The sequence below is a fragment of the Salmo salar genome, chromosome 14 (assembly GCF_965601325.2).
Source record: "Salmo salar chromosome 14, fSalSal1, whole genome shotgun sequence".
NCBI classification, from domain to species: Eukaryota; Metazoa; Chordata; class Actinopteri; order Salmoniformes; family Salmonidae; genus Salmo; species Salmo salar.
Genome location: NC_138304.1, coordinates 37243215 through 37269380, shown reverse-complemented (window position 1 = coordinate 37269380; position 26166 = coordinate 37243215). Strand labels below are relative to the sequence as shown.

At 42.7% G+C, this 26166-nt stretch overlaps 1 protein-coding gene across 1 annotated transcript; it reads right to left on the bottom strand.

Annotated features, from left to right (window-relative positions):
• Window positions 1-1752: 1752 nt before the first annotated feature.
• LOC106569443 (matrix metalloproteinase-14) lies at window positions 1753-22773 on the bottom strand. Its single transcript, XM_014140798.3, has 10 exons — window positions 22166-22773; window positions 11557-11705; window positions 11221-11343; window positions 10654-10961; window positions 10025-10186; window positions 9674-9840; window positions 7860-7998; window positions 7567-7717; window positions 4034-4149; window positions 1753-3881 (listed from the first exon to the last, which is right to left on the bottom strand). Exons 1-10 carry the CDS (start codon window positions 22262-22264, stop codon window positions 3505-3507), a joined length of 1791 nt encoding a protein of 596 aa, XP_013996273.1. The 5' UTR covers window positions 22265-22773; the 3' UTR covers window positions 1753-3504.
• Window positions 22774-26166: the final 3393 nt, after the last annotated feature.

Genomic DNA, 26166 nt, shown 5'->3' with positions numbered 1-26166 from the left:
CATGTGGTCAGCAAAGATTCTAGGTCCTATTCATCATGGGTTGCCTGGCCAGACAGTGATGTCATTCTGTGGCAGACAGACGGTGACTTCCTCATCACCAAGGCCCATTCATTAGCAGGTCTGCGGCACTGCAACTAAAACAGCCCCAGGAAGTCTCTCCTGGAGAGATAGAGAGACTGGGGAAATATAGGGAAAGCAAAAGAAAGAGAGAGCAGGGACATTGTCTGGGGTGCATATAATGCATATAATGTGTCAGACTGCAAGAAATGTAGGCCCCATAGAGAGGGGAAGAGAGATGGATGGATAAGAGAGCGAGATTAAGAAAATAGTGGGTTTTCATCTGTTCATCAATTTGGAAAGAGAAATGAGAGCTGGATGATGAAAGAGGGCTAGGGAGAGGAGGAGGTTATTGAGCGGAGTGGTCTTTGTTAGGGCTTGTGAAAAAAGTTTGTCATTTAGCCAAAAGGGAAGAAACTGTTTCCAATTACACAGAGAGGAAAGAGAGAGAGTGGAAGAAGGAGAGGGAGGGAGAGAGATAGAAAGGGAGTTGTGGGGAGGAATATGCTGAGGTTGTTTTTCATACTGAAGAATCAGCTGGGAAAAGAGTATGTGCACACACACACACACACACACACACACACACAAATCCCCACAAACACACGTCTGACAAGTTCGCAGGGCATGGAGGTAGACTCATACACATAAAACATGTACTGTGCATTTACAGTGATATACTCAGCATACACAATGGAAATACCCCCTCCAACCGCTATCCTGTTGGCCTGCTGTGTGTCTGGCAGTTCAGATGCAGTTGGAATTCCAGATGTTGTTAATGGAATTCTTCTCCATCTCTGGCTTCCAAATGTGATTAAACCCTCCCTCTCCCTCCCCATCCCAACCAAGTGAGCCTCATGACTCTCTCCCCAGTTCAAAACTCAACTCCACAACACACTGTCTCCAGCAGATGGAAAGGCTGGTCGACCTAAATCATTTTAACACAATAGGAAAATGCACTACCTCAACATAATTGCCCAAACGTCATGCTTTAATCATAACATTGAATATGTTAACTAAAATGATTTCCTTTCTCTCTCTTTCTCCCATGCACAAATCACTTGTTTGTCAAAGGCTCATTAGCGGTTAGGAGACGCCTTAGCCAGTTGCTTCATGATTTGATTGTTTTTGCTTTATTGGCTCATATAACACACACACACACACACACACACACACACACACACACACACACACACACACACACACACACACACACACACACACACACACACACACACACACACACACACACACACACACACACACACCCCTATAGCCGAGATATGTTTTCCTGCCATGAACGCCATATGGTTTACACAATCCTCTTCATTCCTAGTTTCATTTAATCCTTGGACATGGTCTTTATTTTCCGACCCAGTTTCAGGCCTGGCAGTTGCCAAGCAGCAGTAAGAGAGTGGAGCTTTTGGGGAGCAAGAACCCTGGAGGTAAAGGAAGGGTGAGTATGGGACCAGTTGCTGAACGATGGTAAGGTGGAGCAATATGGAGAGTAGGTAAGCAGTAAGGGTGAATGATTACAATACCAGGGTGATATTGAGCTTCAGTTAGGATTTTACTTGCGTAAGTTGTTTACGAAGTCATTTGTTAAGGAGTGCCTCTGAGTGCGTGAGTGTATATGCCTGTGTATGTCTGTGACTGACCACTTAGTGCTGAAACAAAAATAAAGAGCACATATAACTATGCATTTTTAAAAACATTTTATTTTAAAGAAAAGTATTAAAGTGAAAAAGATAGGCACAATCTTATTCAAATACTTTAAATACAGTAGTTATAATTATTATAATTATAAAAATGGATATCATTATTATTGTTCTAAATACTAGTAAACCTTTGCGTCCCTGAAAAATAAAAACAGCACCATGATTTGAGAACTGTAAACAAGTGCAATGACAAAAAGGAGTCATTTTCATATCTTCTATTTATTGCATTGAGATGGAAAAACAATCAAGTTTCACAAAATAATATCCCCATCCCATTCCCTTTCCCCCAAATCAAATATACATTTAAGGCCACTTTCAAAATGTACTTCCCTGTCCAGCAGGACATTTAATGACAATGTACACAAAACACATTCTATACATGGAGAACAAAAAACAATAGTACTAGACATAATAATAATGACTTCATCATTGATAATAATAATAATCATAATTATAATCATTATAATAATCATTAAAACACTGCATGACATTAAAGAATATTAAGCACTGTCGTGGAATCATTCTAATCAGAAGGAGAGACTTTTACATTTCTTCAAAACAAGTCAACTTTATTATTTCATTATTGCAGTAATGGAGCTTGTCAACGAGCCCCCCGTAGGTGATTCAATGAGAGCCCAACCAGCAGGACTAAGCCACAGCATTTGATAGAAAAGTCCATCCTTCTGGATGTTCATGACAAATCCCAGATGTATAGAATGGGTCACAAGGTTAAGATTCATATGAAAGATACTAATAATTCACAGCAAAACAGTATCTGCTGTAAAGACTATTCTCATTGTGTAGAAAGCAGGGTCTGGCCCCCCAATTCCATAGTAGGTGCCAGGCGCACCGGTTTGTGTCAAGAACTGCAACGATGCTGTTTTTTTTACGCTCAACAGTTTCCTGTGTGTATCAAGAATGGTCCTCCACCCAAATGACATCCAGACAAATTGGCACAACTGTGGGAAGCATTGGAGTCAACATGGGCCAGCATCCCTGTAGAACGCTTTCGACACCTTGTAGAGTCTATTCCCCGACGAATTGAGGCTGTTCTGAGGGCAAAAGGGCAGGGTGCAACTCAATATTAGGAAGGTGTTCCTAATGTTTGGTAAACTCAGTGTTTATCCCCTCTCTCTTCAGACCGTTCATAGTTCATGTGATATAACTGAGATACTGTATATGAGGCAACACTTAATAGGTGATTGGCTTTGACAGAATCTAGCATCCTCTACTAACATGGAGCAGAACATCACATGACGCTGGTTGTATTCTTTAACACAATAGGGGCTGGAATGAATGGATGGAGGCACTGAACATAATTATGTTCAAATAAAGCTGAAATTTACCAGGACACAAACACTGACGACAACAACTGAAAAACAAAATTTAAAAAGGCTAAACAAACAGCGATGAGCTGGCGTCAACAACCACAATGAGAGAACAGAAGAGGGGGCAGAAATAGAGGAACAGAGTGGGAGTGAAAGAGAAAAAGGAATCTATTCCATATTTAAGTTGCCCCGGTAAGGAATATCTAAGCTACAGCTAACAAATATATCTTGCTCTGGCTAACCTTCGCTCACAGTCCACAGATCCCTTTGACTTTAGTTCTCTCATTTTTCTCCCTCATCTCCACTCGCATTTCCCTCTGCTTGCTCTTTTCTCTCATATACAGTCCCTCTCCACTCTTCAACCTCCTCTCGTTCCTTCTCTCTCGCTCTCGCTTTCCTCCCCTCTACACCTTGTCCAGTAGTGAGCGTTGACAGTAGAGGAGACGGCGTGGGGTGCCGTACCTGCGGAAGAACAGCAGTGCCCCCAGAGTGAGGATCACACACGCCAGCAGCATGAGGGGAACCACCACCGCCGCCGCCACGCCCGCACCTCCGCCAGATCCTCCCTTCTCCTCGATAATGATCACCTTCGTCTCATCTCTATCCTCCTTTCTGTCTTCCCGGTCTTGTCCTCCACCCCCTCTCCCTCCATCAGTCTTGGGGTCCTCCTCTGGACAGCCCATCCAGTCTTTAAGAGCAGACTTTGGGTATCCAGGCTCAACACGAAGCTTCTGGTTGTTGAACTTCCAATACTCATTGGCTTTGTAGAAGTAGGTGTGTCCTGAGAGACAAATACAGTGTGGAGATAAAGATTAACAAAATAAATCCAGAGTTGGGATAACTTTTTTTCCTCTAGATTTAAACAGAAAAAAGACCCACTGCACGCATGCATGCACCCACACGCACGTACACAAAAACACACAGGATGGTTACCTTGGTCTCTGCTCATGATGCCAGCTTTAATATTGTCTGGGACGCCCTGCCACACACTGATGGGTTTGGGGTATTCAGGGTCCACAGAGCGTGAGTCCTCATTGTATCGATAGTACCTAACATGGGGAGAGATAGACATGTTTCAGTTCAACCTCAGTGCATCCGCATATCGCTCTATCTCTGGTCTGTGCTGACCTCACACCTACAGGCCTATTATTCTTCCAAAGATGTGGTTGCTCAGCTGGTATGCTCTGGGTTATGAGATGTAAGCCTGGTGAGCCACTGAAAGACAAAACCTGCCGGAGACAGATGTTCTGGTTCTCTTAGCTTGGCCTCTTGAGTTCAGCCGGATAACTGATATTCAGTTTTATTTATTTTATTTTATTTCACCTTTATTTAACCAGGTAGGCTAGTTGAGAACGAGTTCTCATTTGCAACTGCGACCTGGCCAAGATAAAGCATAGCAATTCGACACATACAACAACACAGAGTTACACATGGAATAAACAAAACATACAGTCAATAATACAGTAGAACAAAAGAAAACAAAAAGTCTATATACAGTGAGTGCAAATGAGGTAAGTTAAGGAAATAAATAGGCCATGGTGGCGAAGTAATTACAATATAGCAATTAAACACTGGATGGTAGATGTGGAGAAGATGAATATGCAAGTAGAGATACTGGGGTGCAAAGGAGCAAGATAAATAAATAAATACAGTATGGGGATGAGGTAGGTAGATAGATGGGCTGTTTACAGATGGGCTATGTACAGGTGCAGTGATCTGTGAGCTGCTCTGACATCTGGTGCTTAAAGCTAGTGAGGGAGATATGAGTCTCCAGCTTTAGAGATTTTTGCAGTTCGTTCCAGTCATTGGCAGCAGAGAACTGGAAGGAAAGGTGGCCAAAGAAGGAATTGACTTTGGGGGTGACCAGTGAGATATACCTGCTGGAGAAACATGCTACGATTGGGTGCTGCTATGGTGACCAGTGAGCTGAGATAAGGCGGGGCTTTACCTAGCAGAGACTTGTAGATAACCTGTAGCCAGTGGGTTTGGCGACGAGTATGAAGCGAGGGCCAACCAACGAGAGCGTGCAGGTCGCAATGGTGGGTAGTGTATGGGGCTTTGGTGACAAAACGGATGGCACTGTGATAGACTGCATCCAGTTTGTTGAGTAGAGTATTGGAGGCTATTTTATAGATGACATCACCGAAGTCGAGGATCGGTACGATGGTCAGTTTTACGAGGGTGTGTTTGGCAGCATGAGTGAAGGATGCTTTGTTGCGATATAAGAAGCCGATTCTAGATTCAATTTTGGATTGGAGATGCTTAATGTGAGTCTGGAAGGAGAGTTTACAGTCTAACCAGACACCTAGGTATTTGTAGTTGTCCACGTATTCTAAGTCAGAGCCGTCCAGAGTAGTGATGCTGGACGGGCGAGCAGGTGCGGGCAGTGATCGATTGAATAGCATGCATTTAGTTTTACCTGCGTTTAAGAGCAGTTGGAGGCCACGGAAGGAGAGTTGTATGGCATTGAAGCTCGTCTGCAGGTTAGTTAACACAGTGTCCAAAGAGGGGCCAGAAGTATACAGAATGGTGTTGTCTGCGTAGAGGTGGATCAGAGAATCACCAGCAGCAAGAGCAACATCATTGACGTATACAGAGAAGAGAGTCGGCCCGACAATTGAACCCTGTGGCACACCAATAGAGACTGCCAGAGGTCCGGACAACAGGCCCTCCGATTTGACACACTGAACTCTATCAGAAAAGTAGTTGGTAAACCAGGCGAGGCAATCATTTGAGAAACCAAGGCTGTCGAGTTTTCCAATAAGAATGTGGTGATTGACAGTCAAAAGCCTTGGCCAGGTCGATGAATACGGCTGCACAGTAAAGTCTCTTATCGATGGCGGTTATGATGTCGTTTAGGACCTTGAGCGTGGCTGAGGTGCACCCATGACCAGCTCTGAAACCAGATTGCATAGCGGAGAAGGTACGGTGGGATTCGAAATGGTCGGTAATCTGTTTGTTAACTTGGCTTTCGAAGATCTTAGAAAGACAGGGTAGGATAGATATAGGTCTGTAGCAGTTTGGGTCTAGAGTGTCACCCCCTTTGAAGAGGGGGATGACCGCGGCAGCTTTCCAATCTTTGGGAATCTCAGACGATACGAAAGAGAGGTTGAACAGGCTAGTAATAGGGGTTGCAACAATTTCAGCAGATAATTTTAGAAAGAGAGGGTCCAGATTGTCTAGCCCGGCTGATTTGTATGGGTCCAGATTTTGCAGCTCTTTCAGAACATCAGCTATCTGTATTTGGGTGAAGGAGAAATGGTGGGGGCTTTGGCGGGTTGCTGTGGAGGGTGCCGGGAAGTTGACCGGGGTAGGGGTAGCCAGGTGGTAAGCATGGCCAGCCGTAGAGAAATGCTTATTGAAATTCTCAATTATAGTGGATTTATCGGTGGTAACAGTGTTTCCTAGCCACACAGCAGTGGGGATTTGGGAGGAGGTGCTCTTACTCTCCATGGACTTTACAGTGTCCCAGATTGTTTTTGAGTTAGTACTACAGGATGCAAATTTCTGTTTGAAAAAGCTAGCCTTAGCTTTTCTAACTGCCTGTGTATATTTGTTCCTAACTTCCCTAAAAAGTTGCATATCACGGGGGCTATTCGATGCTAATGCAGAACGCCACAGGATGTTTTTGTGCTGGTCAAGGGCAGACAGGTCTGGAGTGAACCAAGGACTATATCTATTCCTAGTTCAACATTTTTTGAGTGGGGCATGCTTATTTAAGATGGTGAGGAAGGTACTTTTAAAGAATAGCCAGGCATCATCTACTGACGGGATGAGGTCAATGTCATTCCAGGATACCCCGGCCAGGTCGATTAGAAAGGCCTGCTCGCAGAAGTGTTTTAGGGAGCGTTTGACAGTGATGAGGGGTGGTCGTTTGGTCGCAGCCCCATTACGGATGCAGGCAATGAGGCAGTGATCGCTGAGATCTTGATTGAAAACAGCAGAGGTGTATTTGGAGGGCGAGTTATTTAGGATGACATCTATGAGGGTGCCCGTGTTTACGGATTTGGGGTTGTACCTGGTAGGTTCATTGATAATTTGTGTGAGATTGAGGGCATCAAGCTTAGATTGTAGGATGGCCGGGGTGTTAAGCATGTCCCAGTTTAGGTCACCTAGTAGCACAAGCTCAGAAGATAGATGGGGGGCAATCAATTCACATATGGTATCGAGGGCACAGCTGGGGGCAGAGAGAGGTCTATAGCAAGCGGCAACAGTGAGAAACTGAATAGTGAATAGTATCATTGTACCATTTCTGTGTTTCACATCACTGGTTTTAGTTCTCCATCTCAAAAGTCAGAGGCACTTATTTGGGAAATTTGCTATCATCTTATGGCCAAATAGAGCAATTCATGACAGAGAAATATGATGTTTTCAACGTTCTTTAGTCTTGTACGCTCCACTCCACTCTGTCATGTAATGTTGACCTAAACAAAGACACAGAGACAATCAGATGCAAAAAGACTGACTTGTGTCCTCTGAAGAAGTATGTCTTGCCGGTGGGGGTGTAGAAGAGAGCAGCGTCTATTTTGTCTTTGGGTAGACCACTTCCAATCTCCTTCAGAGGCTTGGGGTAGCCATCCTCCAGAAGAGACTCCTTGAAAACCCAGTGCCTGGCTCCTACACAGAGTGAGAGAGAGAATCTGAATGAGTGGTTTTATACAGTAATGATATCTAATTTAATGGGAATAGTAGGCTACGTAAATATTGTGACGGAGCCTTAACAGAGGTTGTAATGTAAACAGAGTAAAGTCAAATTTACCTTTGAAAAATACAAAGTTGCCATCATCCCTTTCATAAGCAGCATTGATGTTTGACGGCAGGCCCCTCCAGAAATGGCCTATTGGCATTGGGTACCCATCCAGAACCGCATTGTTGCGGACTCTCCAGAACCACTTATCCTGAAGGAGAGAGAGACAGGATCAATACCTCTACAAACTAAATATACATGTATATACAGTCGTGGCCAAAAGTTTTGAGAACGACACAAATATTAATTTCCACAAAGTTTGCTGCTTCAGTGTCTTTAGATATTTTTGACAGATGTTACTATGGAATACTGAAGTATAATTACAAGCATTTCATAAGTGTCAAAGGCTTTTATTGACAATTACATGAAGTTGATGCAAAGAGTCAATATTTGCAGTGTTGACCCGTATTTTTCAAGACCTCTGCAATCCGCCCTGGCATGCTGTCAATTAACTTCTGGGCCACATCCTGACTGATGGCAGCCCATTCTTGCATAATCAATGCTTGGAGTTTGTCAGAATTTGTGGGTTTTTGTTTGTCCACCCGCCTCTTGAGGATTGACCACAAGTTCTCAATGGGATTAAGGTCTGGGGAGTTTCCTGGCCATGGACCCAATATATCGATGTTTTGTTCCCCGAGCCACTTAGTTATCACTTTTGCCTTATGGCAAGGTGCTCCATCATGCTGGAAACGGCATTATTCGCCACCAAACTGTTCCTGGATGGCTGGGAGAAGTTGCTCTAGGAGGATGTGTTGGTACCATTCTTTATTCATGGCTGTGTTCTTAGGCAAAATTGTGAGTGAGCCCACTCCCTTGGCTGAGAAGCAACCCCACACATGAATGGTCTCAGAATGCTTTACTGTTGGCATGACACAGGACTAATGGTAGCGCTCACCTTGTCTTCTCTGGACAAGCTTTTTTCCGGATGCCTCAAACAATCGGAAAGGGGATTCATCAGAGAAAATAACTTTACCCCAGTCCTCAGCAGTCCAATCCCTGTACCTTTTGCAGAATATCAGTCTGTCCCTGATGTTTTTCCTGGAGAGAAGTGGCTTCTTTGCTGCCCTTCTTGACACCAGGCCATCCTCCAAAAGTCTTCGCCTCACTGTGCATGCAGATGCACTCACACCTGCCAGCTGCCATTCCTGAGCAAGCTCTGTACTGGTGGTACCCCGATCCCGCAGCTGAATCAACTTTAGGAGACGGTCCTGGCACTTGCTGGACTTTCTTGGGCGCCCTGAAGCCTTCTTCGCAACAATTGAACCGCTCTCCTTGAAGTTCTTGATGATCCGATAAATGGTTGATTTAGGTGCAATCTTACTGGCAGCAATATCCTTGCCTGTGAAGCCCTTTTTGTGCAAAGCAATGATGATGGCACGTGTTTCCTTGTAGGTAACCATGATTGACAGAGGAAGAACAATGATTCCAAGCACCACCCTCCTTTTGAAACTTCCAGTCTGTTATTCGAACTCAATCAGCATGACAGAGTGATCTCCAGCCTTGTCCTCGTCAACACTCACAGCTGTGTTAACTAGAGAATCACTGACATGATGTCAGCTGGTCCTTTTGTGGCAGGGCTGAAATGCAGTGGAAATGTTTTTGGGGGATTCAGTTCAGTTTGCATGGCAAAGAGGGACTTTGCAATTAATTGCAATTCATCTGATCACTCTTCATAACATTCTGGAGTATATGCAAATTGCCATCATACAAACTGAGGCAGCAGACTTTGTGAAAATTAATATTTGTGTCATTCTCAAAACTATTGGCCACGACTGTACACACAACGACAAAGCTGATTTCAGCTATACATATCTGTAATTAAGTACCTTGAACACAAACATTTCTCCTCGGAGGATGGCGATGGTGTCAAAGTGTCCCTCACAGATGTCAGGACCAAAGCCAGGGTTGTATGGGGTGTGAGTGGGTTTGGGGGGGTGGTGAGGGGAGCGTGGGGTAGGTGGAGGAGGGCGAGGTCCACCACCTGATCTACCCCCTGCAGGATAGCGGGAGATAGAAATAAATGGTCAATGTAATCCTCTACTACTATCATTACATAGGCTCTTCTTTTGTGATCTGATAAAAATGAACTCTGGGCCCTAGTTACAGCCTAGATACAGTAGAACAACTAACAGTAATGATAATGAATGATAATGCATTTTCTCTTAGCCTTTGCTCACCATAGATTTGCTGTATTCCCCTGAGGTCATCTTCAGGCAGCTGGAAGTTCTCGGTGTCCATCCACTGGTAGAATGGAGCCATGATGGCAGAGGGGTCGTTGGAGTGCTCCAGGCCAAGAGCATGACCCAGCTCATGTACCGACACCAGGAACACGTCATTGCCTAAGACCAACAGAACCATGTCAATACCATAACACAGTATCTTAGAAAGAAGGCACCATGTCATCACCATCACCTTAAATTGTCCCATGAAATTCAATCTTGTATAACAATAGCTTAAGTGTGCATGTATAGCAAAAGCACTATTCAAATGTAACTGACTAGAAGCATCTAAAGTATCGACACCCTATTTCTATGGTTTTAAATAGCAGGCCTCTCTTTCACCATCAAAACTAAAAACTAAACAAATCTGTAGATCATTCATATTCCCCGCACAAACACGGCCTGGAGATAAGTTCAAAACACAAAAACGTTGGGGCCTGTTGATGGTGTGTTTTATGGCCTGCTGCTCACAACTGCCCGGGGAGCATGGTAACTCTCAACAGGTTAAACTGGTTTTCCTGACATCGGGAATCAAACATGAATTTCCCGTCATAATGTTCCTCTTCCAAACACTCAAGGTCACTCACCTGACAGATCACTGTTGCCGACCGTCCAGGGCTCTGCAGAGTCAAAGTGAGTGTCTCCCCCTATGCCGTTACCGGGGAAGTAGGCGTGTGCCAAGAAGCCCCCTTCGCCATCGAAGGGACTGGCATCGCCATGGAAACCCTCACCGAAGAAGAGCATGATGTCTGCCATGTCCACCACCTTGTCCCGTATGTGACTGTAGGGGATCTCCCTGAAGCGTAGAGGGGTCACATTCTCCCACACCTTGAAGGCCTTCCTGATAGCCTCATTGGTATTATACTCCCCCACCTTAGGGGTGTAGTTCTGTATACTGAGAGAGGGAGAGAGGAGGCACCGTTAGAGAGAAAAGAGAACAGTTTGTGAAAGGAGGAAGATGGAGACAGAGGGGGAATAAGAGAGGAAACGGTGATACACTTTACTGGCATATTAAGTCACTGGGGAATTTCTGAAAATCTGGTTGAGGTGAGGGGAATTTACAGTATGACTTGACATGACTTCACCATATGGGTTGTGGGTGTTCTTTTCATTTTTACCCTACACATGCACTTAGAGTTGGAGGGCTAACCTACCAATAGGTGAGATCGGTCTTGTCCCATTTCAAGCCCTGGATAGCATAGCGCTTCTTTCTCAGGTTGCTCTTCAGCACAGTGCCAAACTTGTCTGGAACTCCACAGCGCGGCCGCTTCATCGCCCTGGCAAACACAATTCAGGGACTGGTCACACAATGCCCAGTAGAATCTCTATCTTGGAAACAGGTCATTGATTCATTTAACTTTGAATCAGTGAGTTCACACAGGTAAGACCATGCATTTTCCTTGCCACATGACCTGACCAGAAAAAACTCCTACAAGTAGGGTAATATGGTACTGAACCTGCAACAGTTGTTCAGCATGAAAGGGACTCACTCTAAAGTGTTATTGTCGATAGAGCCGGTGATGGTCAGGCCGTAGAATCTCTGCATGGCTGTGATGGCCGTGGTGATGGAGTAAGGGGAGCGGGCAGCATGTGTCCGCAGGTCACCTGGCGGCAGGTAGCCATATTGCTGCAACCACACCTGAAACATGGAGGTTGTACTGTTACAACATGTCTCAAATGGGTGAAGAATTAATATACTATGAATAAATCAGAATACTGTATGTATAGTATATGGATGCTCATTCAACATCTGTTGAATGTCTTCAAATAAGACAGAGTGGGCTCTGGTGTTGATATACATTTCACAATGACATAAAGAACAAATAAGCTCTAATTTAGGTTTTCATATGTTTTGGCTTGCAGGAGAAGCACAATGTCCACAAACAGGTGCTGGTCATTCCAATGGGTAAGTATAAAAGTATTCAAACATCAACACTACTCTTCCGTGACTGTGTCCAGCCAGCCCAATGGGATTCTGGTCAATTTGACCAAAGCTGATGTACTGAAACCAAACCAGGACAAAATGGCACCTACAAAGACAGCTCAGATTTCACTAAAGCCCTTGTAGGGAAAATTCAAAATCCTGGTAGACAAAAACTGAACAGTGAAACTGAAAACACTCTGTTGGTAAAATATGTCCACATTATACGCTACGAACTCTAGGACTCTGGTGGCTTTTTCATTGTGTTTGTGTGTACATGGCAAACATGGTCTCTATTGGACTACAGCGGTATAGTTTTTCATCGAGACCATGCTCCAAATATATGTCATAATTGTTTGAGCAGAGATTTTTATTCGAGTCTCGCCTCTTCAGTAAGGGGTGTCCTTACATCCCTATAGGTCTAGGGTGGCCTTGCTTTCCAGGCTTCTCCTTGTAAGATTACAGTGTTTAGCTGCACTAGAGAAGGTGCCGAATGATTATATATCTGACCTTACTTTCCCCTGGAAGCTTATTAAACTCTGGTGCCTCCCTCTCCCTATTTGGAGCAGAACCAGTGGCTGGGTACCAAACCTCTCCCACGCAGTTTAATCTCTACCCATTCTCTCCCCCCCAAACAGGAGTTGGAGGTAGTGAAAGCTGATACCTCTCTGATATTCTTTACCGAACACATCCTGACTTGAACATTGTCAATAAGCTAGCACACAGCCAGGAAGTGTTATTCACAACTCTAAATACAATTTGTTTGATTGTATGTTTGACCTTGAACTATTTAGTTCTTCACAAATGTAGACTAAACTCTTCAGTTGCATTAATGTCAGTCTCTATGGAAACAGCTCAGTCAGTCAGTCATTTTACTGGGAATTTCTCTATGATCCCATCCAAACCTCAAAGTCAAAACCACTCCCCCCTACCCGTCTCTCTGTCCTCTTCTCTCCCCACTCCTCCTTCCCCTCTCCCTCTCTTTTCTAATATGGAAAACCCAAAGGCCTGAGGGTAAATAATTGTGAACAACCACACCCTGTGCACAGCCAGTATATCGTTACCATAGTGTATGTAACTGCCTGGTAGGTTGGTGTCCATGTTCCAGGAACATAAAGAACACAACACTTTTAATTAACTAGTAATGATGCCATTTCAGCATTTTCTCTATCAACAGTAAAATGTCAGCAGTTTCATTATACTAGTGCAGGCTCCTCAGTGGAGGAAGGGGAGGACCATCCTCCTCAGTGAATTTCATATATATAAAAATAGTGAAACATTAAACAAGTTCTCATTTTTAGAACTATACAAAATATATTCACATCACCAAATTATTTATTAAAACACTGTTTTGCAATGAAGGTCTACAGTAGCCTCAGCAACACTCTGTAGGGTAGCACCATGGTATAGCCTCTGGGTACATCGACTTCAATACAAAACCTAGAAGGCTCATGGTTCTCACCACCTTCCATAGACTTACACAGTAATTATGACAACTTGACAAGCTGAAATTCGGCTTGGCCCCTAAGACCCTCAGAAACTTTTACAGATGCACAATTGAGAGCATCCTGTCGGGCTGTATCACTGCCTGGTATGGCAACTGCACCGCCCGCAACCGCAGGCCTCAGCATCACCGGGGCACACTGCCTGCCCTCAAGGACAACTAACGCACCCGATGTCAAAGGAAGGCCAAAAAGATCATCAAGGACATCAACCACACGAGCCACGGCCTGTTCACCCCGCTACCATCCAGAAGGCGAGGTCAGTACAGGTGCATCAAAGCTGGGACCAAAAGACTGAAAAACAGCTTCTATCTCAAGGCCATCAGACTGTTAAATAGCAATCACTAGCCAGCTACCACCCGGCTACTCAACCCTGCACATTAGAGGCTGCTGCCCTATATACATAGACATGGAATCACTGGCCACTTTAATAATGGAACACTAGTCACTTTAATAATGTTTACATACTGCTTTACTAATTTCATATGTATATACTGTATTCTACTGTATGCTAGTCAATGCCACTCTGACATTCCTCGTCCTAATATTTATATATTTCTTTATTCCATTATTTTACTTTTAGATTTGTGTATTGTGAATCGTTAGATACTACTGCACTGTTGGAGCTAGGACCACAAGCATTTCGCTACACCCGCAATAACATCTGCTAAATATGTGTATGTGACCAATAACATCTGCTAAATATGTGTATGTGACCAATAACATCTGCTAAATATGTGTATGTGACCAATAACATCTGCTAAATATGTGTATGTGACCAATAACATCTGCTAAATATGTGTATATAACCTATAACATCTGCTAAATATGTGTATGTGACCAATAACATCTGCTAAATATGTGTATGTGTCACGGTTGTCTGGAGAGACGGACCAAGGCACAGCGTGCTCTGAGTTCCACATCTTTATTTATGTGAAACTTACAAAAACAAAAAGGAAACAAACAACGAACTGTAACATAAGCGGTGCAGCATGCACTAACTCAAATAACATCCCACAAAAACCAGTGTGGAAATGGCTGCCTAAATATGATCCCCAATCAGAGACAACGATAAACAGCTGCCTCTGATTGGGAACCATACCAGGCCAACAAAGACATAAAACAACCTAGATAACCTAGATAACCCACCCTAGTCACACCCTGACCTAACCAACATAGAGAATAAAAGGCTCTGTCAGGGCGTGACAGTATGTGACCAATAACATCTGCTAAATATGTGTATGTGACGAATAAAATTTGATTTGAACATCCGGTGGACGTCCTCCAACCTATCAGAGTTCTTGCAGCATGAACTGACATGTTGTCCACCCAATCAAATAATCTGAGAATTAATCTAGTACTGAAAGCATAAGCTACAGCTAGCTAGCACTGCAGTGCATAAAATGTGGACAGTAGTTGACTTAAAGAGAAAGACAACAGTTGAACAGTTTTGAACAAAAGTATTTATTTAAAAATGAAGGAGAAGCAAGAGAGAGAGAGCGCTAACTATATTTCAAAGTATATATTTTTTTTCAGAGAGAAAGAGCTATATTTGGTTGTATCTTTTTCAACATTCACTTAGCTAGCAAATGCAGCTAGCTAGTTTAGCCTACTCAAACACCCGGCTCAAACAGAGAGGGATGCTATGTTAGTTAGCTGACTATGACTATCCAACACTAGAACTTTTCCAAGTCAAGGTAAGCTTTTGGCTTTATTAATTGATTACGACAGTGGCCCGCTGGTGTAACAGCTAAACTGCATTGACTGAACTGCATGATTGTAGCGGGTTTACTAACGCGTTAGTTCTAGTAGTTCTAGACTATGACGCTCTAGACTATGACGTGACAATGCTGTAGGATGTGTGTAGCGGTCAGCGGTCATGATATGAAGGTTTGGCTTGGAAAGGTTTTCTCGCCTGGTCACAGACAGCTGATGTGTTCTGCACTGAAGTCCACAAGCAAAGGGAAAAGGGGAGAGGAGGAGCGCGCATAGATAGTTGCGAGAAGGAATTATATATACAACGAGAAAAGTGATCATGCCGGTGAAGCCCAGCCCAGGTGTTGTGGAGGACAGCTCACGACTCCTAACCGTGGCCCTTCAGTCCGTTCGGGATGAGCGACACCGCGTCTCTTACTTAAGTTATATTTATCCTAAATCACAAATGTACCTAATTTTATTGATAAACAGGAAGTAATCTAGCTGAATACAAGACATGTATTCATTGCGCCGATTCTGTTGAAAAACATTTTTCTTAAACGGAAGCAAACAGAAGAAAACAGGGATAAACATACCAGAATTTCTTATTTGCAACTGTTGGACTAATGATTACACCCCACTTCAGCTAGATGCAGGCAAGAGTGTGCAAGGTGGTATTGAATGTGTCACTATCTGTCATATTGATTACACAAAATTCTCTAGACGCGTGTGCGTGCTTTGAATGGAGGGGACTAATCTCTCTCGGGGAGACCCTGCTCTCTGTGTTAAGACTTAATATGTGAAAGAGGTCTTTCATCATGAAAAAGTGGGGATGGTGAAGCGTGTAATTAATGGATTATGATAATAGAAATATAATGGAGGTGTGAGGACATTTCTTAGAGGAATAGTTTGTTTCAGGACAAGATTCAATTCTATGCTTGATATAAGGCCACAGCTGCTGTTTCAGAGGCCACTATATCTTTCATTCCAGTCTTCTATCTAGGTCTTTCATAGTGTGTGTTGTTGTTAGACTGTATTTAAAATGGATGTATGAGCGAGAGAGCCATTGATCAACACTGAATACTTGTTTCAACCATAAGCCTAGTGAGTCCCACTCCTCCCATCCATGGTCCCATTGGTGGGTCCACAAAGAACAGTCTTTAAGTGTTCTTCAATAAGGGTATGCTACTCCTAACTCTAGTCGTTTTGATCACTGAAGCCTAGAGAGTGAGTGGGCAGTGGGCAGTTATAGTGGTCCCTTTATTTGCTTTAGTTAGTTGAGTGAGTCAGAACTAGTATATAGACATTTTACATTAACAAAGTAACAAATTAATAGGCCTAGGCTTTTTAGAGGTAAGGATATGACTTCTCTGACCTTAAAAAGACTTACATGAAATTTGGCTCGGTTCTCCAGATTACTGATCCACTTAGTGTGTCACAATGACTACCAACAAACACAACAACAGAGCATGAGAAAGAAGCCTCATAGCTCATAGCTAGATACACAATGATCTGGCCCATACAAGACACTTGGCTTAGGAGCCACAGCACACAGTATTACAAATCACAACACACACATACACTACATGGCCAAAATATGTGGACACCCCTTCAAATGAGTGGATTCGGCTATTTCAGCCACACCCATTGCTGACAGGTGTATAAAATCGAGCACACAGCCATGCAATCTCCATAGACAAACATTGGCAGTAGAATGGCCTTACTGAAGAGCTAAGTGAATTTTTATGTGGCACCGTCATAGGATGCCACCTTTCCAACAAGTCAGTTTGTCAAATTTCTGCCCTGCTAGAGCAGCCCCAGTCAACTGTAAGTGCTGTTATTGTGAAGTGCAAACATCTAGGAGCAACAACGGCTCAGCTGCGAAGTGGTAGGCCACACAAGCTCACAGAACGGGACTGCCGAATGCTGAAGTGCGTAGCGCGTAAAAAATCATCTGTCGTCGGTTACAACACTCACTACCGATTTCCAAACTGCCTCTGGAAGCAACGTCAGCACAAGAACTGTTTGTCGGGAGCTTCATGAAATGTGTTTCCATGATCGAGCAGCGGCACACAAGCCTAAGATCACCATCCGCAATGCCAAGCGTCGGCTGAAGTGGTATAAAGCTCGTCAGATTGGACTCTGGAGCAGTGGAAACGCGTTCTCTGGAGTGATGAATCACACTTCACCATTTGGCAATCTGACAGACGAATCTGGGTTTGGCGGATGCCAGGAGAACGCTACCTGCCCCAACTCTAAAGTTTGGTGGAGGAGGAATAATCGTCTGGGGGTGTTTTTCATGGTTCGAGCTAGACCACTTAGTTCCAGTGAAAGGAGATCTTAACGATACAGCATACAATGACATTCTAGCCCTGACCCGAACCCCATCGAACACCTTTGGGATGAATTGGAACGCCGACTGCAAGCCAGACCAACTCCATATTAATGCCCATGATTTTGTAATGAGATGTTCGACGAGCAGGTGTCCACATACTTTAGGTCATGTAGTGTATATCATAAGAGTCAATAAACATAAAAGTGTCTGGATGGTGTTACAACATTATCGTCATAGATCTTCTATGTGGATGTTACTGATAAACCTCCCTGACTTCTGACTCGTCTCTACATGCACATAGTGTGTATGGGATTCCAGCTGTCTATGCAAACAGTCCTCTAGCCAGCATCAACAAGACTGAGCAAAAGAAGCAGCTCAGTTGATAGAACATGGCACTTGTAACATCAGTGGTAGTAGTTTCAATTCCCACCACCCCCAATATGTAAAATGACTGTATGTTGCTTACGATAAAAGTGTCTGCTAAAAGGCATATATTGTTATTATATATACAGTTGAAGTCGGAAGTTTACACACGCTTAGGTTGGAGTCATTAAAACTCGTTTTTCAACCACACCACAAATTTATTGTAAACAAACTATAGTTTTGGCAAGTCGGTTAGGACATATACTTTGTGCATGACACAAGTCATTTTTCCAACAATTGTTTACAGACAGATTATTTCAGTTATAATTCACTGTATCACAATTCCAGTGGGTCAGAAGTTTACATACACTAAGTTGACTGTGCCTTTAAACAGCTTGGAAAATTCAGAAAATTATGTCATGGCTTAGAAGATTCTGATAGGCTAATTGACATCATTTGAGTCAATTGGAGGTGAACCTGTGGATGTATTTCAAGGCCTACCTTCAAACTCAGTGCTTCCTTGCTTGACATCATGGGAAAATCAAAAGAAATCAGCCAAGACCTCAGAAAACAAATTGTAGACAAGTCTGGTTCATCCTTGGGAGCAATTTCCAAATGCCTGAAGGTACCACGTTCATCTGTACAAACAATAGTATGCAAGTATAAACACCATGGGACCACGCAGCCATCATACCACTCAGGAAGGAGACGCGTTGTGTCTCCTAGAGATGAATGTACTTTGGTGTGAAAAGTGCAAATCAATCCCAGAACATCAGCAAAGGACCTTGTGAAGATGCTGGAGGAAACAGGTACAACATTATCTATATCCACAGTAAAATGAGTACTATATCGACATAACCTGAAAGGCCGCTCAGCAAGGAAGAAGTCACTGCTCTAAAACCTCCATAAAAAAGCCAGACTACGGTTTGCAACTGCACACGGGGACAAAGATCGTACTTTTTGGAGAAATGTCCTCTGGTCTGATGAAACAAAAATAGAACTGTTTGGCCATAATGACCATCGTTATGTTTGGAGATAAAGGGGGGAGGCTTGCAAGCCGAAGAACACCATCCCAACCGTGAAGCACGGGGGTGGCCGCATCATGTTGTGGTGGTGCTTTGCTGCAGGAGGGACTGGTGCACTTCACAAAATAGATGGCATCATGAGGAAAGGAAAATGATGTGGATATATTGAAGCAACATCTCAAGACATCAGTCAGGAAGTTAAACCTTGGTCGCAAATGGGTCTTCCAAATGGACAATGACCCCAAGCATACTTCCAAAGTTGTGGCAAAATGGCTTAAGGACAACAAAGTCAAGGTATTGGAGTGGCCATCACAAAGCCCTAACCTCAATTCTATAGAAAATTTGTGGGCAGAACTGAAAAAGCGTGTGCGAGCAAGGAGGCCTACAAACCTGACTCAGTTACACCAGCTCTGTCAGGAGGAATGGGCCAAAATTCACCCAACTTATTGTGGGAAGCTTGTGGAAGGTTCCCCGAAACATTTGACCCAAGTTAAACAATTTAAAGGCAATGCTTCCAAATACTAATTGAGTGTATGTAAACTTCTGACCCACTGGGAATGTGATGAAAGAAATAAAAGCTGAAATAAATCATTCTCTATACAATTTTTCGGACATTCTTAAAATAAAGTGGTGATCCTAACTGACCTAAGACAGGGAATTTTTACGAGGAGTAAATGTCAGGAACTGTGAAAAACTGAGTTTAAATGTATTTGGCTAAGTTGTATGTACACTTCCGACTTCAACTGTATAATAAGTAACATTTTTGAAACATCCCACTGATGCCAAAGTCATTTGAGCATTAGCCAATTTGTCTGCATATCTTAATAACAGAGAATCCTCTTCTCAAAAGCAAAAACAAGAAGGTCAGTCTAATATACTTAATTACATTATCATTATGATAAGGTTATAACTAAGACCCTGAGTATTTCCTGGTCAGGTTGTGTGGTCAGGAAACTGGGATGTAGACTCGTTGCCATGTTAGTACCCAGCAGTGCTGCTTGCGGATGTCTACTAAGTGTATGTGACCTATGAGTAACATCCTGTCACACTGTGTATTGCCTAATTACATCATTCATAAACCTAAACCATCTTGTTCCCAAATTGCATCATCACAATGACTTATTTTCGGTTCCTTTTCATGTGGGCAGTACCCCCTTCCCTCTTTTTCTCTCTCTCCTTCCTTTGGCATTCCGTCATCTCCCACTCATTCACATTTCCTTGAAACTGGTTCCCTCTTTGTACTGACTAACACTCCTCCCTTTCTCCCCCCTCCCTCCCCCATCTCTGTGTCAGTCACTGTATGTGTTGTCATGGTCAGGCTGCAGTGAGACTAATTCAAGCAAAGAGGAAATCCCATGCCCACTCCCTATCTCTCCCTGAGGCCACAGGATATGCCACACCTGCCTACCTTCCATGACTGGTACTATGGTCTTCACACAGCTGCTTTGAGCCCAGTCTAACGGACTATTAAACAGAACTGCTGATCTTGATTTACCGTTCATTTAGGGTATTATCACTCTCTCAATACCTAATGTGTAAGCTAGTGAGTGTTCTGGTGCAAAATGATGGCCAAGCATTACTCCTGTAAGAGTCTGTTTGAGGGACTCATTTTACCAGTAGTATTAAGTGGTTTATTGGTGATTTACCCCAAAGCATTTAAAGGAGAAGCAGCAAAAAGCAGTCTGTCTAAATGACAAACTATCACTATCAGTGCTTCAGTTCCCTCTGAGAGACCTAGTAGCCTGCTTTCTGCTAAATTGACAGTCTAATCTAGGTCAATGTAGTTCAATTATTCTTTACATATGCACAGCTGGAAATACAATCCAGGCACCTACATTACGCTAAGATTACAGTTAATGCGCCAGCAGTCAGATTAAAAACATCAAAAGGGCAGTGATGAAGTCAGAGCTTCCTGGGACATGATCTAGCTAACTGCATTGTCCTAAATGGCAGATGTCTGTCAGTAGAGGGTGGGGTGTGTAAGGGTTTAACATCATGGTAACTTCCTGTTGTCGAAACAGGCGAGTCCTCCTCCACTGCTGACCACCAGACTATCATATCCTCAGAGGCAGCCCTTCTCTCTGTAAAACTCCCCTCCCCCAGTTCAACCCTAACTCAGGACAGATGTCAACAATTATCTCTGCATCTCTTTGAACTTGGATTCTATACTGCAACTATACCACAACTCTAAATGCCCTCTCCTTTCAGAAAGTGCCTCTGTACCTGACCACAATACAGAGACCATGGTATTTCTCCCATTTGCTTTCTTCTCTTTTTCTTTTCTCATCTCATCATATTTTGCAGCCTCAGCATTTCTAAGTGTTGTCATGCAAGCCATCAGCATTGTGGCCTGCTTCCTTTGGCTGAGGTTAGATCAATTCCACATCCACCCAGTTTTACTGTAATCTTGGATATCCTCAACCGCACTCAAAGATTGCGGAAGTAAGCAGTCTTTTAAAATATATATATTATTATTATTATTAAGCTTTTGAAATTGTACAATCATGAAAGGGATGCTATTATATTCAGATGCATCTCCTTGCCTACCATGCGTATACATAGGTGGCTGGTGTTTGTGGGACAAGAGGTGTAACAATAAACATGTCAGACAAGTTATTTCCAAAGAATTCTTCCCAGAACATTTAAAACTGAATTATATTTGTCAAATGTTTGATGTATCTGAATCCAAGTAAATAAGAACACAATAATTGTCTTTACCTACACCACCCAAGGCTAAAGAGAACCATTTTAATATTCTAAATGATATTTATCTGTACAATGTAGAGGAATATGACTGTACATTTTGTGTAAATGACATTGGAAGTAAGCCGTCCCGCTAGGTTATGAATATGTGCAATACAACTTCGATCGGAAGTGACTTTTTCGTAACAGGTTAGGGTAATTAGATTAAGTTTAGGAAAAGGGTTAAGGTTAGCTAAAATTCTCTCCTAACCTACTACGAAAAGTAACTTCTGGTCGTAGCTGCACTCCATCTAGTCACAAGCGTAGTTTTACTGACAGTCTGGCATCCCAGACTTGGGAAATGATTTCCACTTTTTTAACAGTAGGGACTATTGCTTTATAACAGATTAAATCATCATAATGCAAATTGTTTAAATAATGCATATTTGTTGCATATATTTAATAATAATATATGCCATTTGGCAGAACTTTTGTCCAAAGTGACAGTCATACATGCATGCATACATTTTCAATAAGGCAACATCTACCGTTGTTATTTGTTCTTTGACCACTCACCTCGTGTTTTACATCTTGTGGTGCCGCTCCTTGTGCGCTCAGGTCCCATGCCAACACGAGAAACAGCAGTTGGGCAAACGCCTCTATCCAGAGTGCCATTCCTTGACCACGACACCCGTCCAAAAAGGCCCTGTTTTCCCCTCTATGACTTTTGCCAGATTCTTCAAGTATGTATTTGTCAACAAATTTCAAGAGCCTACTAGACTACACATATAGGAAAAATGCTTCAAATGCAAAATAAGGTGGCAAAAATATTATTATCACTTGCATCCTATGTCGAAAATATACATATTCAACGTAGCTTGCTTCTAAAGAAAAAACATATATTTATAAACGCAGGATTAACTTGATTAAAGAAAGAGGTGCGACGGGTTGCATCAATGATTTGGCATCCGACGTTTTAACGCTAAATTTCCACTCTAACTATAATCGACCTACTTGTTTCTCTTTGTCCGCAGTCCTCAACGTTTTATCTAGTTCTTTGCATCTTCCCCAAACTTTTCCTTGTGATATGTTGATTCCTCTCTCACACAGCTGCAGATGTGGTAGTTTGAGAGTCCCTCTCGAGGCCTTTGCTGAAAACTACTAAGACCTCCCACTTCAACATGGGGCTTTCCCTTCTGCCTTGGCATAAAGGGGTATGGATAATTTAGCTGATGACCTTCGCAGAGATGTTGGGCAAATGGTGCCCAGTCAGCCTCTGTAGGCCAGTGGCTGTCGGTAACGTTTAAGATGAGGGAGGACGATTTTTTTAATGAACATGGCGTTATTTCTATTACAGCATATTGGATGACTGTCATTCATATTCCATTCACAAAGCACAATGTAACATCTATAGGTTTAGGCTACTACATGATACTCAACTTTTCCCTACACCCATCATGAGGATGCTACTTCCTATCCTATGAATGAAAGTTTACAACGTAGATGCACAGGTCCAGAGGAAAATTAGGTGACAGACAGTGACACATTCAATACCACCTTGCTATCTCTTGCCTTGATCTAGCTGATCAAGGGTGTAATCATTAGTCCAACAGTTGCAAGCGAGAGTTTCTATTGGACAAATTCAGGTATGTTTATCCCCGTTTCGTTCCGTTTTCTTCTGTTTAAGAAATGTTTTTCAACAGAATCGTCAGAATGAATACACCCCTGATCAAACACAAACACAGTTCACTTTCATGGCAGCCACATACAAACAGCATGATCACTTTGCTTATTGTATAAATCATGGGCGCCACTTTGGTTTTGGAAGTGTGGGGGGACATAACCTGCGTGTCCTCCCCCAGAATTTATTTCGGAATCTAAAGCTAATTTCCTGCATTTTCATACAATCCAATATGCTGTCTTTATTTACAACAAAAAGTCAGCAAACATTTGCACAGTCATCAAGCTAGTTAAGAGATCATTATTAAATATGTTTAAGTGATTAATAAGACTGAACTAGATCAAAGGTAATTCAATAATAAATATTGTGTTGCACCTTTAACCAATAGCCTAAAAAATGAACAACTCTTGAAAAAATACAGACTTTTGATTGTGTTTATTAAGACATCCTCTGTATCAAATTTCAGCCAGACCGACCAGCCAGGCCGAGCCGCCTGCACGCCCGACCCCCACCAGTCTAATCAGTAACTCACCTCTCTCCCAACACAATTTCCTTCCCAGGTCACACCTTAAAATGTTTTCATTCCCAACGGTAAGGTTTGGAAAAAAATAAAAAAAAATAAACACATACACCTCAAATATACATTAACACACAGAAACAGCAAATCCTCCATATAATTAATCTCAAATGACTAGTTGTACTGTAGAGCTCTTTTTACTTGCACACAATATAGCTGGGTCGCCCCGTCCTGTCCCTAGGGGTCCAACACCCTGCAGCACCCCAACCCAACGCACCCCACTCAGCTTTAGGATCTTAGTGAAACATACATTTTTTGTTTCGCGTGTGTTAGGCCTAGGCCATAGTGCCAACCCACAGGATGGCAGACCCCCAGGGCCAGCACTGAGCAGCCCAGCTGCTAGGGATTGCCTAAATAGGTATCTCCCCTGACGTGGGCATGTTTTCAATACAGACTCCTTTAGTCGTACTGTGTTCCATATAAGGCATCCAGACCTTATGAAAGTTGCCCAGTATACCCTTAATCTTGTAATAAATCAAATATAGTGATACATAACATGACATTGTGGGAGGATAACCAACCTTCCAATTAATGGCAATGCATTTCTTAGCTGCTATAAATGCTTGGTTACACAGTTTCTTCCGATAACAGTCTCCAGTATCAACATTTCCAAGCAAACAAAAACAGGGAGAAGGGACAATCTGTAGACATGCTGAAATAAAACAACATACTCTTTGCCAGAATTCAGCCAGCCTTCACAAGACCTTAACATATGAAAATATGTCTGCTTTTGTGTTTTACTAGTCCAGCAGAGGAATGACATTTCTGAGTGCATGTAATTCAGTTTCACTGGCATATAGTACCTTCTATGGATGGTCTTAAACTGCAGTAATTTATGTCTGAGATGATATGAACATGACTGGGCATTCAAACATATCTGTATCCATTCATCATCATCTATAGCTTCTGCCAGGTCTTCCTCACATTTTGTTTTACATGTTTTGTGTCATCGATAAAAGCCTCTATCAACCCTTGATACAGTTTGGAAATTAACTTTGGAGGTATGTCAGACTGCCTTAAAATAGCATCTGGCTCGTCCAGTGTTTGCTGCACAGAGAGAATAAAGTGTTGTATCTGTAAAAAAATCACCTCACCTCTGTCAAAGACTGGTCTTCCCTGGCTGCCTGACTCTGCTGAGACCCCTGTCACCATCTGATCCTCCTAAAATGAGGCATGACAAAGCATTACCTTGGTGTACATTTATACATTATATTATCCAAGAATATAATCAATGGTTCAATAATTGAAATGACCATTATTCCCAGATCCCAGACTGTAGCTTTAAACTTAAGCTGCTGTCCTGTTGCTGCTTTAGGTCTACCCATCAATTCAAGATGGAATCTTTGTATCATTCACTGATATTATTAATATACTGCTAAATTCACTTGAGCTCGCTGGCTGTCTGACCCTGCTGGGACCCCTGTCACCATCTGATCCTGCTAAGACATGATGAGCATAGTGTTGTGTTGTCACGATTGTGTGTAGGAACGGACCAAGGCGCAGCGTGAATATCGTTCCACATATTTTATTATAATGTGAAACTATGCAAGACATACAATAAACAAAAACAACAAACCGTGACGACAGAGGTGCAACATGCACTAACTCAAAATAATCTCCCACAAACAAAGGTTGGAAAAACAACTTCTTAAATATGACCCCCAATTAGAGACAATGATGACCAGCTGCCTCTAATTGGGGATCATCCAAAAACCCCAACATAGAAAAATAGAAACTAGAACCAAACAACATAGAAAAATAAAACTAGAATAAACCCCCCCAGTCACGCCCTGACCTACTCTACCATAGAAAAAAAGAGCTCTCTATGGTCAGGACGTGACATGTGTACTGACTGCACTAGAGGGCTGCATTCCGTAGGATGCCTGCAGGACCGGCGGGTCCGACAGAGATCATTGCAGCGCGGTCTGCATTTTTCATGCTGTGGGCTGGAGTGGGCAGTTGTCCCACAGACTATTTGGAAACAGTCCTCTTTCTGCTTTGTATGTGTTAGCCTAGCTATTGTATTAAAATCACATCTTTTTAACATTATTCACACACTCAGAATTCACTGCTTGAACTTTAGTAGCCTACCTCTCCTAGTTGGGCATGAGAGTTCAAGTGCACCTAGTATGTGTGGTCTCATTGAAATAGATGAGGCTACTTACATGGCAGAGAATCAAGTGGCAGTTAAATTGATTATGAAATTAACTTAGATATGATTAGACTGTAGTTTATTACAGTGTCTGTAAATAAATATTGATCATGGAAAGAAGTGGAGGGCGCTCAACCAACATGAATCAAAGTGCAATCAAAAATTTG